Genomic DNA, 18,209 nt, shown 5'->3' with positions numbered 1-18,209 from the left:
CTCTGTGTGTGACAGGGGGCGGGGCCACAACCTCCCTATCCGCCCTGCTCTGTTCGTGACAGGGGAAGGCGCCCCAACCCCCTGATGGGCCCTGCTCTGTGTGTGACAGGGTGAGGCGCCCCAACCCCCTGCACCCCCCGCCATGGGCCCTGCTCTGTGTGTGATGGGGTAGAGCCATAACCTCCCCATCGGCCCTGCCCTGAGTGTGACAATGGCGGCGCCCCAACCCCCTGATCTGCCCTGCTCTGTGTGTGACAGGGGCAGTGCCCTAACTCCCCTATCGACCCTACTCTGTGTGTGACAGGGGGGAGCTCCCCAACCCCCTGATGGGCCCTGCTCTGTGCGTGACAGGGGGCAGCACCCCCACCTCCTGATCCGCCCTACTCTGTGCATGACAGGGGGCAGCGCCCCAACTCCCTAATCAGCCCTGCTCTGAGCCCGACCAGGGGCTGCACCTAGGGATTGGGCCTGCCCTCTGCCACCCAGGAGCAGGCCTAAGCCAGCAGGTCGTTATCTCCTGAGGGGTCCCAGACTGCAAGAGGGCACAGGCTGGGCTGAGGGACCGCCCCCCACCCCCCGTGCACAAATTTTTGTGCACCGGGCCTCTAGTTATATATATAAAAGCCAAGCGACCAGAACAATGGAATGACCAGAATGGCTGGTCACTATGACATGCACTGCAGTGGCCAACAGGCCTGATCAAGGACCTGATCACCCCCCCACCTCCCATACTTCCCCTTCTGGCCAGCCTGGCCCTCCCACCCCAATTGGGGGTGGGGCCAGCCGGCCAATCTCCTGTGTCCCCTCCCCGCTGCTGGCCTGGCCCAATGGGCCCCCATCAATGTGGACTGGCCGGACCCCACCTGTGCATGAATTCATGCACCAGGCCTCTAGTCAAATAATATAAATGTATTTAAAGCTACTGACTTTATAACATGCTACACAGATTCAATGTTCTTGTAAAATTAATTCATTGGGCTTTTGAATTGTATTTATAATCAGTATTCTATATATGACCTAGTAGAAAAGAACAGTAACATCAAAACACTTTTTTAAAAGTACCTATTTTGAGGTTATAAGGTGCCTTTTGTTTTTAGCAAAATGAGAACAACACAATCTAAAATTCTAGTCACTTTAAAGTGGATTATTGCTATACTGAGACTTTCAAGGATAAAAACCTCTCATCTCCTGTGATCTGTTGCATTACAGTATGAGTGCAGCATATTTGAGATAGAAAGAAGGGAATGTTAATGGAATTTGAATGCTTCCTGTTGTGAGTGATTTCTCTGGATGCACTAAATCTAACCTTCCCATACAACTTAAACCCTACACTGATACAGGCAAGAACTTTGGTTACTCATGCTTTTCTTTCGTAAAAACATGTAGACCTGACCATAATCTTTTAAGTGTTATTATTATTCATTGTCAGGGCAGAGAGAAGTGGCACACAAAATTGTGGTGTACAAATACTATATTTCTGTCTGAGTTTTAATGACAATTTACAATATGGGAGATTATTTTCAATTGATGAAAAATTTGAGTTTATAATTATGAATGTAAACAAAAAGAGAGGAAATTATTGGTAAAGGTAGGTGGGAATATATGGATAGCTTAATTCCTTAATGACTGCCTCATATCAGGTCATTTGTCAAAGATATAAACTATTCTTTATCTGATTTCATATTCTAATTCTGTGATTTTCAATTACTGTTGGTTTATAATTGGAAACATAATTTAATTAATTTCAGAATTTGTTCTATTGAAAGAGTTATGTGTCATAGATTACTTTTAAAAATTTATTTCAGAGAAAGGAGGAGAGAGAGAAAAAGAGAGAGAGAGAGAGAGAGAGAGAGAGAAAGAGAGAGAGAGAGAGAGAGAGAGAGAGAGAGAGAAAGAGAGACTTGTTGTTCCATTTATTTATGCACTCTTAGGCTGATTTTTGCCTGTGCCCTGAGTGAGATAGAACCTGCAACCTTGGCACATTGGGAGGAAGATATAACCAACTGAGATACTTGGCCAGGACCTTCTTAAAGTGATTTAAATTGGACACATTTTTAAACGTTAAACTCTATTTCACTTAAGATATAAATAGGCGCTTTTGGAAAAATTTATTTTTGGAAATAACTGTCTGAATTCTGAATGTATATGAATCTGGGTTTCTTCACACACTGTACTTTATCTAGTCTTATTGCTTTTAAATAGAAAAGATGAATAAATAGGTGAATGATGCATTAATGAAAATGATAAGGAAATACTTAAACTCCTTAAGTTGGTTTTCAGGTGAGCACTAACATGAGATTTACTGGACAAAAGGAAGAGTGGTGTCTGATGGGAATGAGAAGGTGTAGAATGGAGTGGAGAAAGAAGAGCAAAATATAGAGTAAATTGGTTCAAAGTGGTTTGTTAGTACTTCTGGAAAGGAGGAAACCTTACTGCCACCAATCTTCATTGTCTTTTTTTCATAATTAGATGGATTGTGGATTTAAGATGCCCAGGAGTCTTGCTTTCCCTTCCTTTTCTGTCCTCCTTCATAACGGAGAGGTACAATCAAATGTCCACTCCTTCACTCATTTCCACTGACACTGTCATACTAGTAATTGTGCATACCAAGGACTTACACCACCTTCCCTTCTTACTAATAAAGATGCAATGATATTTCTTAAAGAACACAGTCATGAAACAGATGTTCCCAGTTAATAATATGCCATTTAGTAAGGACATATTAACAACTTTAGGTATTAATTTCTAAAGTTCTTACTCTTAGAGAATCATTAACACACCTCAATTTTTTCAAGACTATTTCAAAGTTTTGATTCATAGTGACTATTTGTCCACTTAGAAAGACTGAGATTGAAATATCTTATAGATTAAGTGGTGCAAATATGTAGACAGGGCTAAAATAATTTTTAAAATTAAATGCCCATGGACATGGGCAATAGGGTGGGTGAAGACCTAGGGAGGTGGGTAGAGGTGGGGAGAAGGGGGGCTGTTATCATTCAAGAAGGGGGTGATGGGAGACATCTATAATACTATCAACAAGAAAAAATATATATTAAAATAAAATAAATAAAAAATGAAATGACAAGGTATAAAAATAAAATTAAATTAAATGCCACAATTTCTTACTGAAGTGGAAGATCCTTTCAATTATCTAGTAACACATCAATATGCTTTGTGGTAATGCTTTAGTTGTATTTTATGAAAAAGTAAGTTATAAAAATATATCAAACAATCATGTCAAAATGAACAGTAGGGTTTAATGGCTGAAGAAGTTGCTACTTTTACAATAATAAGTATTTCTTTTCTTGTAAAACCTTCAGTTATACAGTGTCTTAAAGCCAATTGCAAATGACCACAAAACCACTACCACAGGAAAAAAAATTATGATTTGATTGCGTCTTGCTTTTACTAAAGAATAATGACATGTCCTTTCCTGTTCATACATCATTGTAATTGTCCAAACCACATTTCTTATACATTACTTATCTTTATCATTTTCATCATTTTCTGTTATGATAGAAAGAGTAGCTTTGCTCTTGGTTACAGATAGCAGGGGGGTTAATCTGCTTCTAGGTTATGCTTAAATGTCACGAATAGAAGAAAATGATACAGGAGGCAATCAATTCTGTTCTCGTCATTGTAATTCTCTATGTACTACCTTAGTCAACTATAATATGGAATCAAGAAATCAAGATGTATTTTCTAACAGGACTGCACCAAAGTTCTGCTTTTCATTTTTACTTTATACAATTCGGTATGCCAGTGAGAGGATACTAAGAGAAGTCAAAGCTTTATTAGTGTGCTTACATATTTCAACATAACTTTTATCTACTGTGATTACATAATCTTAGTTTAATTGCTCCTATGGACTTCCTGTTTGTACTTTTTTCCTACCTAAACATAATTAAAACATTGTACTATTGTATTTCATAGACTAAAAATTACAAAAAGAAAGTTTTTAGTTTTTAAATGAAATCAACTACAGGCATGCCTCAGAGATATTGGGGGATGTACTCCAGACCACCTCGATAAAGCAAATATCACAATAAAATGAGTGATAATATTTGTGCTGGTGGAGACTTGCTTTCACTTTCTAAAAAATGCAACATCTGGAAGCACAATAAAAGGAGGTATGTCTGTATCATTTGTATGCAGACAAAAATTCCTGCATGTAAACCATGTTAAATTTAACTCAACAGGCATTTTGTTTCATGGATATTTAATTTATGATCATTTCTCTATCAAATGACCAACTAAAATTATATGTCAGAATTAAAGAAAACATTTTGGTGTGCTCAACATTTCTGTGAAAAATCTGCTTTGTCACATGGTACCTTCATGCTTTATTTATGATTTATAAGCAGATTTCTGGAGAAGGAGACATACTATCAACTTATTCTTTCTTATAAGCTTTACCTCCTGGGCTATAATCTTAGCTTTACTTTTATACAGGTCCTAAATAGGGGACACATTTTAATTAGCTGCCTCATCTCAATCTTTGCCAACAGCAGGGATAACACCTTAGAATCAAAACACAGTCACACAGTAAAATGTCTGGGTTTTCAAGACCAGAGTGGTTCCAGAAAATAACAAACACAGACTAAAATTTGAATAGAAACCCGGGCCCTTTAGTAAATGTAAACCTGTACTGTTTCTAAAGTGTTAAATTTTTCTTTTTAAAAAATCAGAGAAATCTGAAGTTCACTCTGATATTAATAGTATTGTGGAGAAAACAGCCATCAAAATATCACTAGGGAGTGTGTTCTTATAATGAAATAATCCTTTCACATAAATGCGTAGGAATGTTCTACTTTCAGTGAAGTTTTAGTTCATTAACAACTTCAGCTTTCATAACAGTCCCTAGAATAACAGGTCTCTTTGTTTCTGTGCATTATCAAGTGATACTGTGAATCACTTAGACAAGACAAGTGAAATGTGTTTCCCAAAAATGTAAAAGTTACTAAAAGTAAGACATTAATGATTTTGTAAGCATTGTACACTTTCAACACATTTTTGCTCTTTAAAATGTTCTAGAAATAACAGAATGGCTTGTATGTTTCTAATTTAAAGACTTTTGACAGATTAAAAAGGAAAAATTAAAATATATTATCCTATTAGGAAAATATATGAAAAATCATTCAGGACAATAGGTGCTCAAACTTTAGCATATACATTTGCCTTTACAACATAAATTCAAGATGTCTTGGTATATACATTTTAATCAAGTTACCTTAAAATCTTGATTACCAATCTTCAAGTACTAAAAGATAGCTATATGTTCAGTCAATTTTTGACAGATGGCTATGAAAATGGAATAGAATAGGCAGACTGGCCTATAGACCAACTCTAATATAGCATTATCTTTTTTTTTCTTATTGATGTATATTTGGCATGCAGTATCCCATCAGTTTCAGGTGTATATCATAGTGATTCAACATTTATATACATTAAGAAATGAACCCCATGATGTCTAGTTAATACCTATTAACATACAAAGTTATTATAATATTATTGACTGTATTCCCAGTGCTGTACATTATATCCCCATGACTTATTTGTTTTATAACTTGAAGTCCCTTAAATAGGAGGGTTCAAAATTTTAGCATAGAAAACAAAAAGGTAGTGATAAAAATGTTTCAATTTTAAAATCTTCTCTGGATATTTTTATATCAAAGAACAAGTGTTGTTTTTTTAAAAAATATATATATTTTTTTGATTTCTTACAGAGAGGAAAGGAGAGGGATAGAGAGTTAGAAACATCAATCAACCACCTCCGGCACACCCCCTACTGGGGATGTACCCGCAACCAAGGTATATGCCCTTGACCGGAATCGAACCTGGGACCCTTCAGTCTGCAGGCTGACGCTCTATCCACTGAGCCAAACCAGTTAGGGCAAAAAAAAAACCAAGTGTTTTTTATTATTATTTCAAGAGAAGCTCATTGCAGAATAGATAAACTGGTTTAAAATTCTAGAAAATTAAAGTCAGTATATAGTTTTGATTTCATCATATTCTGGAGGATAACTATGTCTGGATTTTACATCATACATCATGACTGGTGTCTACAGGTATAGATGTACACATACAAACTCTTCAATGTATTACTGTGGGCCTTTATAAACACCCACAAAAGATCAAATAAGGTGACACGTGCTTATTGCTTTAATTTAAAACTCTAGCCCTTTTCCTTCAATCCTAGGAGGAGATTGTCAATGGAAAGTATCAAACTTTTAGTATTGGTGATACTAAAGATAGTTAGAGAAGGCAGAGTTCAGACAACCTTCACTGTGTTTTTTCTTGGTAGTGCAGTAACATTATGAGTTGCACTTACAGAAGTTTTTATTCAGGGATTATATATATATATATATATATATATATATATATATATATATATTCAATAATCTGTTTCCAATCCACTCACAAGCACAGATGTGCATGCATGTACTCACACATTATTTACATTAAGCTTAGATATATGCTTATTTAAGATAGCTGTTACTGAATGTTCTTTCAAAGTGTTTTTTTAATTGTATATATACTCATTACGCATTCATTAAAATTATTTTTAAAGTTTGCTAGATACCTTCAGTTAAAAAAATCTGAGTTATAATAATCTCCACCACATGAAATTATGCGTATTTCATCTCTTTTCCCTTGCTATTATTAATATATTATTGTTATTACTAATGGGTAACTTTTATACATTTTCCCTATATCCCAGCACCTAATTTGGGGAGGCTAACTGCTCTCTTCTCTGATGATTCATATCTTATTTTTTAATAATTTCCTATCTATCCTAAAACATGGTTTTTATATAAGTATTCATTTTTTGGTCATCTATCCCTCTTAAGTTTTCTTCAAGGGCATAGACTATACCATTCCTTATAACCTTCTATTCCAAAATCCAGTATGTAAGCAACACTAAGGTATGCCAGAGTTGGTAAATAAACAAATACAAACAACAAGTTATAATAATATGAAAGTTGAGTGCATTTTTTTCTAACTGTTTTTCTTGGTTCATGCTAATAGTCTTTGCATTTGTCCCTTTGAAATTAAATTTAGGATTCTGAAGTTTTCACTAACAGGGTAAGATAAGTAAACCTACCACATTTGGGGCCAAACATCAAATAAATTATTCTTAATTAGTTTTCCATAGGATCACCTTTGAAAAAGGAAATTTAAAAGGATAGCACTAATTTTATATACTTTTTAGGTTTTCTTCTCTAATTCTATGTAGATTTTTCAAAGATATTGAAATATTTAGAATTATTTTGGACACAACTTATAAGCAAAGGTAAGAAAATATTTCTTTATTCAATGAACAAATGTGTAAGGAAAGCAGCTCTACCCCCAAAAACCATTAATTTCAGCCTAGATTTATCTAACATGTCCAATCAGGTGAAATACATATAACTTGACAGAAAATCTTTTTTTCACAAAAAAAAGACTATCAAAGTATTATAATTTCAGATCAGAAATGTCAGGAACACCATAATAAAATGCGAGTTTATCTTTTTTGAGTTATCTAATGTAAATGAGTATCAGCTTATCTATGACAAGCCACATAGTAACAGTAAACAAAGAAAAAAATACCATTCCCTTTATTTGCTTATTTGAAAACATTTTTAATATTTGGTCATTGCTATATTCGATGACATTTGCATGATAAAATAGCAACCCAATTTAATTTCTACTTAAAGTTTATGTGATTGTAACATTCTGTTTCTTTACATTCTGTCAATATGCAAAATCTACCATGAATAGCTTTGACATATTGAAAAGAAAACTCAATTTGGAGATAACTCTAGCTTTATGCCATCTTTGAATATTTATAAGTTGATTGAGTGTCCAGTTGGAGAAAATTAACAAGATTAGACAGAGACGGGGGGAAAAAAAGGTTGCTTTTACTTTTTCTCACCACAGATTTGCAGCTTAGAAAACAATTTTTATTTCAAACGGTATATATTAATCCATAAAATTTTGCCCACAATGTAGGAAAAGTTCAGTTTTGTAAGGGGCAATACTATTGTGACATACACACAGTTCTGCAAGTAGACTTTAAACTCTGAGTGGTATTCTACTTACCCAGAGGATTATGTAGATAATCCACATGGAAGCAACTCAGCTTTTCAGCCTAACTTCTCAGAGTGAAGACTGCTATCATATGCAATAAAAGAAATCCTCCTAAAACCTATAAACTTTCACTAATTGCTAAATTAGTTTTGAAAATCAGGAAATAAATATGTGAAACGGTTTTCCATTTCCCTTAGTCACCCTGAGGTAGATAGGAAATTTCTAAATTCAATATTGGTTGGATGAACTTTTATCACTGGGAAACATTTAATTTTAAAGCCTTACATTTGTATCCAGGGAGGAAGAGGGTAGGAATTGGGGGTGGGTGTTACTCTTCACAAGACCTGGAATTTATTCATGTTTCTTTCTTAACTATTATTTTTAAAAAAACAAACTAACCTTGCCATAATGATTATATAACAAATTTAAGATGAAACCATTTTGATATTGATTAGACTTATCAGCAATAAAATTGACCTAGGTTTCTCCCTTTGTTCCATTTCCTTTGAGATCCTGCTGTGTAATCAATCAAGATTTTTTGTTTTAAACATGAGGCAAGGCATGTCTGCATTCTCTTTATTTGAGAGAGTTCCACAAACTCAAATACGAATAAAAACTTAAAAACTGGGGAAATTAGTAATTGATTCTCACTCTGCGGAAGCAAGAGACAAAAAGCGTGTTGCTAAGCCAACACTTTTGCTCATAGAGAATGTTCCAATAGCTTGAGTGGTTGGGTAACTTGTTGGGAACATAAATGATAATACGTTAGAAAACACTTTTTTAAAAATTTTCCCTTCGCATGTTATAGTGAAGGAAGCAAGATACTAAAGCAGCTTTCTGATTGGGAAGTCTGATGTCATCAATATGCTATGTTTGCTCTTTGCCAGGTTAACAGAATTTATTGCGGCAATTAATACAAAACATATGTGCTGAAATACCCACGTGAAAAATATAATTGCCCCCAGCTTAATTTGCTACCTTTCAAAACCCTGTTTTAGCTACCTTTTCACAATGCTTCTGCTTAGAGGACAAGTGTTTTTATGAAAGGGGAGATAAATCATTTATAATTTACTTTCTCATCTTAAGGAATTTGTAATTATCTTTTAAGTGAAAAAAAAAGTTTCAACAGGGACTAAAGTCTACATTTAGACCATGTTCTATTGCCCCCCATTATTGACTTCTATCACAATTCCAATAGTTAATTTATATTGTTTTAATATATAAAACCCTAAATGATAACATTTGGGTTATACTGACATTTCCCTCACAATCTCTGTGTATGGAATTTCTGACAAAAACTTTCCAGGGTGAGGAAAGTAATGTGTGAGCGTCAGGAAAGAAAGACAGAGGTAACAAATTGTGGAGAAAAGACATCGCAAACATTTTTCTCCTAGTCCTCTGTCCACATCAAATTTTCTTCATTTTCTTAGTGTGTCTACCACCCATGCTGATAACCATAACATAAATGTACATACTTTTCAGTGTCTAAGTAATCTCTGAAATACTTTTTTAAAAGTACATTGAAGTACAATATTTCACTCCAAAACTCTGTGAATTTCTAATTCTTGTGAAGTAACAAGACAAATTCGTGTAAGTCACTAGGATTAAAGTTGAGAAGCAAGTGCTTTTCCTGAATGGACTAATGTCTCCTAATTCACAGGCATTCCTATGCAGGAAGAAACATGAGAGGTTAAAATCAAAAGTCAAAGATAAGAGAGGTTGTTACAGCTTCACCATGATTACTTTCCTCGGTTCTAACAGTAGAAGATGCCACAATACCTATTTTAAGGCTGCTCTCATGATTAAATGAAATCCAGTAGTAATGGTAACATGAGGGTACACTCTTTCTAACCAGCAGAACTCTGTGCAATTATCATCTCAACATTGGGCATGACACTGAGGCCATATTTAGTTTTGGAATTCCCTGGATTCCACAATTTTATCTTCTATGAGAAACAAATTTCCGAAACAACCACAGGAATATCAGCAGCATCCAATTACTAACCTACCACCATGACACTGCTCCCAGAAACCCTTTGTGGCCCATTCCAGGTTTACGGCCCAAATTGGAAGACAGAAAATCATGTGCTAATGAAACATGGGGCTGAGGAACAGAGGGCATTCGCAACTGTGCATGGAGAAAAGTCCATGGAACATTCCCCTTAGCTCTCAGGGGGCTTAACAGGTGGCATTAATAGGTGGTTAGAAAGAAAACTGAAAAATCAAGAAAATAGCAAAGCGGTCTGATAAGACAGCAGCAAGCAGGATAACTGGAAGTCTCAGGCGTTCCCCTGTGCCCAAGGGAGCAGGCCTAGGAAGAGGTGCTTTCCCAACTTTGCAGGGAGTTCCAGGGACCCCTCAATACTCTCCTCCATCTGTCACACGGTGGGGCAGGGAACCAAGATTGAAAGGAGACCGGGCCACCTCAGGTTGTCAAGCTGGTCCCGACCGGGTGTGTGCGTGGGCGGGGGCAAGATCTGGGGTCAGAGCTTAAAGATCCGAGGTGCCGGGTCCCAGCAGCTCGCTCTCCGTGGGGCGGAACCACAGGTGAGGACGCCATGTGGCAGGGCTCCCGCCTCTCCCAGCGCCAGCAGCTCCCCGGCTGCAGGCAGAGGGCGCGCGTTTGCCACTCGCCGCCGCGCCTCCTCGCAGCGCTCGTTTCCGCGGACTTGGCGCCCTCTCGGCCCGGGTTCCAGCCTCCGCCCCGGCTGAGACCTCCGCTCACCGGCCGTCAGGGAGGAGCCGCAGCCGCAGAGGCTCCACGTGCGCCCGCGCTCCCCCCCACCCCCCCGCCCCGAGGAGCCCGGACCAGCTCGCAGCACTTAGGCGACGGGCGCGGGCCACCGGCGCTGAGACACTGGCGCACAAAGACGCCGCCGCCCCGGAGTTCTGGGGCCGGGGGCGCGGGCCCGGAATGGGATTTTTATGATCCGAGCTTTAATCAGATTGGGAGAGAAAGTGGTAAATGGTTAGGGGACGCCGGACCCCACTCCGCAACACCGAGCCTGGTCCTCGCGGCGGAGGAGTGGTGGCTAGGACGCCCTGGGGGTGGCGGTGGTGGCCGCGAGGAGCGCCTGCTCCTCTCTCAGCAGCCACAGTGCCGTCACTGCTCCCCTTACAGCCTCGCTGTGTGCCGACACATCTCAGGCCACGCTTTTGCAGCCCACTCAACTGCGGGCGTTGCAAGGCGAGGGAAAAGAGCGCCGTCTTCCCCTCCTGTGGCCACCCCTGTCCAAGGCTAAGATTCCTCACCACACTTTGTACAGTGCTGCCTGCTTGTTTCCCCCCTCCTTCCCGCCTATTATTCTGACTTCACCAAGTTGATCTGGATTATGTGGATTTTCGCCCTTTGCTTTGACTGGAACAGCAGGACATGGTTTAGAAAATGAAGGGAGGGAGGGAGTTGCACACTCAGGGCTTCCAGTTTAACAACATCACTCCAAGTTGGAGGCTTTCTTTGCTGAACTGGTTTTGATTCCCTCCAACCTCCACATGTATTCGCCCAGGCATCCAAAGGGGGAAGCATTCTTTGGCTTATGCTCTTTTTAAAACTTTCCCAGATAAAATATTTTCTTCTGGGGAAAAATCAAAAGTGTATAAACTTGAGAGGGGAAACGAATGCAACCCTACCCCCTTTTTAAGTGTGCAGGTTTTTTTGGGATTTAATAAAAATTGATTAGCCAGATGTTTTAAGTGATAAATGTTTTTATTTTAAGTAAAAGATTTATATAATACATTGGGTTTAGAACCTTTGCACTTGTCTACCTCTCCATCTTTCCAATCAACTTTTTATTTTATTTTCACTTGCAGACTTTTTTGCTTTGTAATCGACCACCTTTTCTTATTTCAAAGAAAGCTGGTGTGAGCAAACCAAAACTTGCTGATGTGTGGACTTTTCCAGGAGAAAACCTCCTGACAGATTCCAAGAACTACCTGATACTAGGCAGCTGGTAATAGACCCTCAGAGTGACATCAAGGGGCACACATGTGCCCATTCCCTGATTCCCAACGGGAGTGTCTTCCTACATTGTTTTGTGGCTTGGAATCCTTTGCATTCTATAAATGTCACAACATTACTTTTATTTCTAAAGTCGTTACAGAAGAATTTTCTGAGCCTTTCAAGTCCTCTAGGAATAAATTTCAAATGCTGGTTTTTGCTATACCTGGATGAATAATGTAATGAACGGTTCACACCAGCAGTCAACCCTTTATTTGAAAAATCTGTGGAAAGTTACTTGTGCACTTGGTAAGAGCCCTGCATTGACCCTCCCTGGTGATAAAATCCAGATCTCTGAAAACAGAACCTAAAAGGGGACACCTGCATCTGTTTTTCTAAATCTTTTATCTAACAGAAATTAAAAGAATAAGGCTTATTAAATATTTAAAGGAAAAATGTGTATATTAAAAATAAACAAAGTTGAGAATCCTGACAGAATATGATTTGTAAGACTTAGTGTTCTTCCAAGAAATACTTATTTCCCCTTACATCTAGTATTTATGCCAAACAAAATCATTGGAAAATGACTAAAATCAAAGGTAACCCACATCACAGATTTTTTAGTAAGTGAATGTCTGTAAAAACTTATCAAGTTCTGATGATTTGTGGAAAGTTTTATTAATATTTTCTGGAAGATTTTATGACTTGGAAAATGTACCTCTCAAGAACAGTTCTTGCTGTTTCCATTTGCGTTGAAGTTAGTAAATCAAATATACTGTGGAAATATGTTTTGCCTTTAAAGATCCTTTGCATATGTAACTGATTATTTGATATTTAAAAACTGCAAGTATTTTATTTCTGAAAAATTCAAAGTTTCAGAAACAATTTTAATATTTAGGAATCTTAATAAAGAAAGTTATTGTGAGAAAATAAACTATTTAAATTGAAGAACCCTAAGAACACACCCACATTTGAGTATTAAAATATGTATAATATATAAACATGATAAAAAATCTAACTAAATTCATCCTTTAAAGATAAGTTTCTTAAGAGTCAATGTGAAACTACTAAATTGTTTAAATGAACAAGAAGCAAACCCTAATTATATACAAATAAAAAAACTACATATGAAACTTTCTAAACAAATTTAACAATGTTTAAAAAACACTTTTAAAGTTTCGATTATGTACATTTTGTTTAAAACTTTTATGTTAAATTGAAGTGCTTTTCACTGTAGCTCCTAATTTCCAGTGTTTCATGGAAAAGACAACATTATATAAATGCAACCATGATCTAACACGTGGCAATGGTGTTTTATTATATGTGTGTATAAAAAGTTCCAGTTGCTTCTTAGTTATTAATATATCCATTTGACTTTATATCTTAAAATAGGCAGAAAAATGATACCAACTATGCCATCAATAATAAAAAATATGAAATTGAAAGTGTTGATAGTTACATTAAATAAGTTTGTACTAATAAATATATTGTTATTGTCAAAACATTCACTACTTAAACAAGTATTTAATTGGTCATTTATGACAAGGACTACAGTGGTGTGATATATGAAACATAAAAGTGAGGAGAATGAAGTATCAAAGTTGATATTTTCCTCTCTTGAATCATCATTATCAATGTTAGTCTTTGGGAAGATATAGATTCAGAATGAATTAATTTCATTGTAGATTTTGAGAGGTTATAAGAAGTTTCTTTCCGGCACAATCAAAATATTATCATAGCAATTCAGGTTGTCAGTAAAAGCTTAAACAAATTTGCTGATAATCCTGTTAATGACCTGGGTCAAGTGTTAACTGTTGTGGGTTATAAAATAGTGAAATTAAGGTTTCTCCTACCTCCGGGCAAATAACACAGTTATAACTTGGGGAGGAGGTAAGGGAGAGCTTTTAGAAGAGCTATTAAATTACAAAAATGTGTAATGCATTCAATTATTTAGTGTAGCATGATGACATGCTATTAAAAGCAAATGTAAACCCTCTTCCAAAAAAACAACACCACACACACAAAAAACAAAACAAAAACAAAAAACACCTATAAAGATTATATGATAGTTTAGTTCTCTATTAATGTTTCAATCACAATACATTATTTGAGGATGTGTTTATATGTGAAAACTGATGCCAATTCATAGTAATTTTTAAAAAGGGAAAAGTTCATTATTTAAAAGTTTATTTTCTCTAATGTCTGCCTAATATTCAAAGGGAAGCATGCAGTGTTTATCTGAAAGTCTTACTTCCAAGCTTTAACAATCACATGGTCTCCTCCAGTATTTAGAAGATTTATGTTCAGAGAAATACATTTCATAGAAATGGTATCCCAGCCACTTCAATAAAAGTCTCCCCATATAAGTAGTATATAAATATGCAGATTTAATTTTATTCTCTTTCATTTTGAAAACTCTCATTTCCAATGTAAAGAGCTCTATGGGTAAATGTTAATCTAATTTATAAATACTGTTTGATAGAAAATTATTTACTATATTATGTGCTGATGAATAAGCCATGCATTCTGCCTCAGATTCCTTCAAATATAAAAGTGTTTAAAGAGAGTACTAATGCTAAAAGAGATTGAACTAATAGTAGTAAACACTTCACTTTATATCAAGTTTTAACCTCTTTTCAAAGTTATTTTTATTTACCATTATATCATCTATCTGGGATGGGAACTTTTCTAATAATACATAGTTTTAACAATCCTATTTTGTCATTAAAAGTAGCTGATTTCCTATTGGGAGTCTTTTCTTGGTCTGTTATGTAAACAGACATAATAAGATTTTAATAAAATTCTATGCAACTTTTATAAAGTTTCTGTTTCAATATATAGGTCAATTCTTAATTCAAGTGTTCACTGAAATTATGAATGATCTAGTATCACTGAGGAGGACAGCAAATAGAATGTATTCCCTGGAATCATTTTCTTAAAAACGTATTAGAAAGTTATTTGTAGCTAAATCCAGGAAAGAAAAGTTCAGATTAAACTTTTTTCAAGTTGTTTTCCTTATCATGGGCCCATGCATTTCTATATTGATATTTGATTATCAGAATCTCAAATTTAAAAAAGAAAAAGTCACACAATAGCAAGATTCCTAGCAATTAACTCAACGGATTGGTTTTGTTCTCTCATGCCTAACTTCATGATAGATTGCCAAATAAATTTTAGTAAATTTTACTAGCAAGTTTCTAATCAAATTTCTATAGTGTTGACATATAATTTTAGCATAGCATTTTAATGCAAGCTAGTATTTTATGCTTTTTTTTCAAAATTTATATTAGGAAGCTATATTAAGAAAATTCATTTTATCATTAGTCCTTCCACCCACTCACTATGTGACATTTCAGAAGGATGGCTTTCTGTTCAAATGATATTGTTAGCAGAATTACATGGACCTCTTGGCACACACTTGGATTTTTTCCCTTTTCATGTTGTTCATCTCAATTCCTCAGACCCAAGCTATTGTATTAATATTTAAACCCTCGCTCAAATATTACCCAAGTTAAATCACTCCATTTAAATTTTCAAAGCTTTCCTTTATGACCTCAGAATGGAAAGAAGACACTACCCATAGGACACAATCTGGAAATAATAATCCCATGAACAATGAATAGATAAACTTTTACCCAAGCAAACTAAATGCAATTATGTCAGTTTTCTGAGTACAGTTACATTTCCATATACATATTGTTAATGTGTACCTGCCTATATAATAATGTGCATTATATACCCAGACCTGCACAAGGTATGGATTAAAAGCAATTTGCATTTGCTTATTCTTCCTCTGTTAAATTGATATGCATTAATTTTATAGAAGTGTGCATAAGTTTAAAGGATATTTGTTTCTCTTGCAAATCACTGAAAGGTACTGACTTTCAGCTATATCCTTGTGCATTATTAATTCAGTGAAATCCATGATCTAAATAGTTTATAAATAGTTCATCTGGAGAAATACAGTTTATCATAGTAATATGAGAATAATCTTGCTATTTATTCTAGTTATTGTGAATATTTAAATGTCTTCAAAGAAAGTAAAAGGTTAAACAAACACTAATTTTAACTTACTGATATGTTATTCGTCATATAAATGACTGCTCTTGCCTTTCATTTATGAAGAATGATTGACAATTACTTTCAAATAAACATTTACTTGATTTTAAAAGAAAAGTCATTTGCAGGTAACATGATTTTCTTTATCTTTATTTAGAATTTTCAAGTTCCCAATTTTAAAAAGACACACAAAAATATAATGAAATCAGCCAAATTGATAAAGGCAGTCACTTAGGAAGGAACAAAATAAAACTACTCTATTAGCAATGAAAGTAGGTCACTAAATATGAGAGATAATGTCTATATTTAATTTTAAATTTTCTAAATATTTTGAATTTATTAAAATAATAATGGATACAATATACAAAGTATTGGCTTGACAATACATTTTTAGTGTGTGACATAATATATTATGTAGTATTTGCACATCAATTGTTCAATATTGCTAAACTGCAAAATAAATTACTAAATACCATTGTAGGTTAAAATGATTAAGGGAAAATCAAAGTTGTAAGTGTTGCTTTAAAGCAATCAATTACTCAGAGAAGTTTGTCTTATGAGTAAGCGATTGTATTCGCAATTAGGAATATCACAAAAGGTTTAGAGAGAAAAGGTAATGCATCTATTAAGTCCACAATCTTATAGGAAACATTGTGTCTTTAATATTAAGTTTGCAAGTTAATTCATTAAAAACAGACATATTTATTTTCCACTAGGAGGAAAATAAATAACCCAACATAAAGGAAATGTCATTTGCTGCATATGAACATTCCTTCTTAATTTGCTGTTCAGTTATTTACTATACCTACCCAGGATCTTCTCACTATTCCTTATATACATTCTCCTATTCAAATATAAGCCCTTAAACAAAGAACAGCCAACCTAAGCTTATTGTAATTCCTGCAAATATTACTTATGTTAATGTGGCATATGCTGCTCATTAGAACCTGTACCATGGAGCAAAGCATTGTGTGGCAGGATACCCATCACTGATACAGCAGTTGCAATATAAATATCACACACACACACACACACACACACACACACACCCCTCTGCTTCTACAAACTCTAATTTCCTTTTAGTTCATTCATAAATGCCATGATCCTAAGTAGGAACAACCTGTCATTATGGTAAAACCTACTAAAAGATCTAGAGAAGGTGGGTTAAATTTTCTTTTAAACTTCTCAGAGTACTACATGGTCATAATTAGAAAATAAAATACTGCCATGGCTCTTTGACAATTAACATCCTGGGTTGAAAAACTAAAGACTTTTTTTTTCTTTCTGCTTAAAATTGTCAAACAAGGTAGTCGTTTGCATTGGTATCCGATTAAAAACACATTTTAGGCTTAGGCAATCCAAAATTATCACTTAAAATGTTTTCAGAGACAGCCGAAAATAAAAACATATCTTCAGTTTCCTCTCTGAGCAAACTGCCTTTTTTTTCGGAAGCACCTTAAGGACCTGGGAATGTTTCGGTGAGAAAGTGCTTTGCGGAGCACTAGCCGCGGGGCAGGGCCGAGCGCCGGTACCTGGCGGACTTACCTTCATTGGACGGCGGGAGAGTCAGTTCCCCGAAGCAGTTGAGAGCAGAGCTGCTGAGGAGGAGGAGGAGGAGGATGGAGAGGTGACAGTCCATGTTGCTGGTGCAGAGGGCAGTGAGAGGAGCATATCTCCATGAAGCGTGCCACTGATGTGAGGGGGAGCGCTCTGATTGCTGGAGAAGTTACCATGCTCCGCTCGCAGGCTGATGTCAAGTTTGACACTGGAGATAAGGAGGAGTCTGGCTGCCTTTCCGCGGACCTCGCTCAGGGACTTCCCTGGGTCCTAGTGCCGACGGAAGCGAACGCTGAAGGACCGGACTGCACGCGGGGGCTCCAAATCCGCCCAGGAGCACACGGAGCTGGGGAGGAAGAAGGCGGGGGTGGGGGCCGTCTTGCCAATACGGCAGGAAATGCAACAACGTGTGATGGGGCAGTGGTGGAGAGTAGTGTTGGGGAGCGGAAAACACCCCCTCTTTATTTTCAATGAAAAGCAGCTATTTTATTGTTTGCTGTGCATGCTCTGTAGGCTAATTCCATGAAGAACCAGAAAACCCCATAGGAGTGTCATGTAGCAGAATGAGTGGAAAAGAAACTGA

General features: G+C 36.3%; 1 protein-coding gene across 1 annotated transcript in view; it reads right to left on the bottom strand.

Moving 5' to 3' along the window:
• The window catches only part of EPHA3 (EPH receptor A3), a 365,189-nt gene extending 347,413 nt beyond the window's left edge, over positions 1-17,776 (bottom strand). The window contains exon 1 of the mRNA XM_070406036.1: positions 17,615-17,776. Within this exon, the coding sequence (XP_070262137.1) occupies positions 17,615-17,708 (94 nt within the window). The 5' untranslated portion in view covers positions 17,709-17,776. The remainder of the gene's footprint in view (positions 1-17,614) is intronic.
• Between the last annotated feature and the right edge of the window lie 433 nt (positions 17,777-18,209).

The sequence above is a fragment of the Myotis yumanensis genome, unplaced genomic scaffold, assembly GCF_028538775.1.
Source record: "Myotis yumanensis isolate MYYU_CA2020_CCGP unplaced genomic scaffold, mMyoYum1.0.hap1 SCAF_2, whole genome shotgun sequence".
Lineage (NCBI taxonomy): Eukaryota > Metazoa > Chordata > Mammalia > Chiroptera > Vespertilionidae > Myotis > Myotis yumanensis.
The sequence above is the reverse complement of the archived record's forward strand: the minus strand, read 5'-3'. Positions and strand labels throughout refer to the sequence as shown.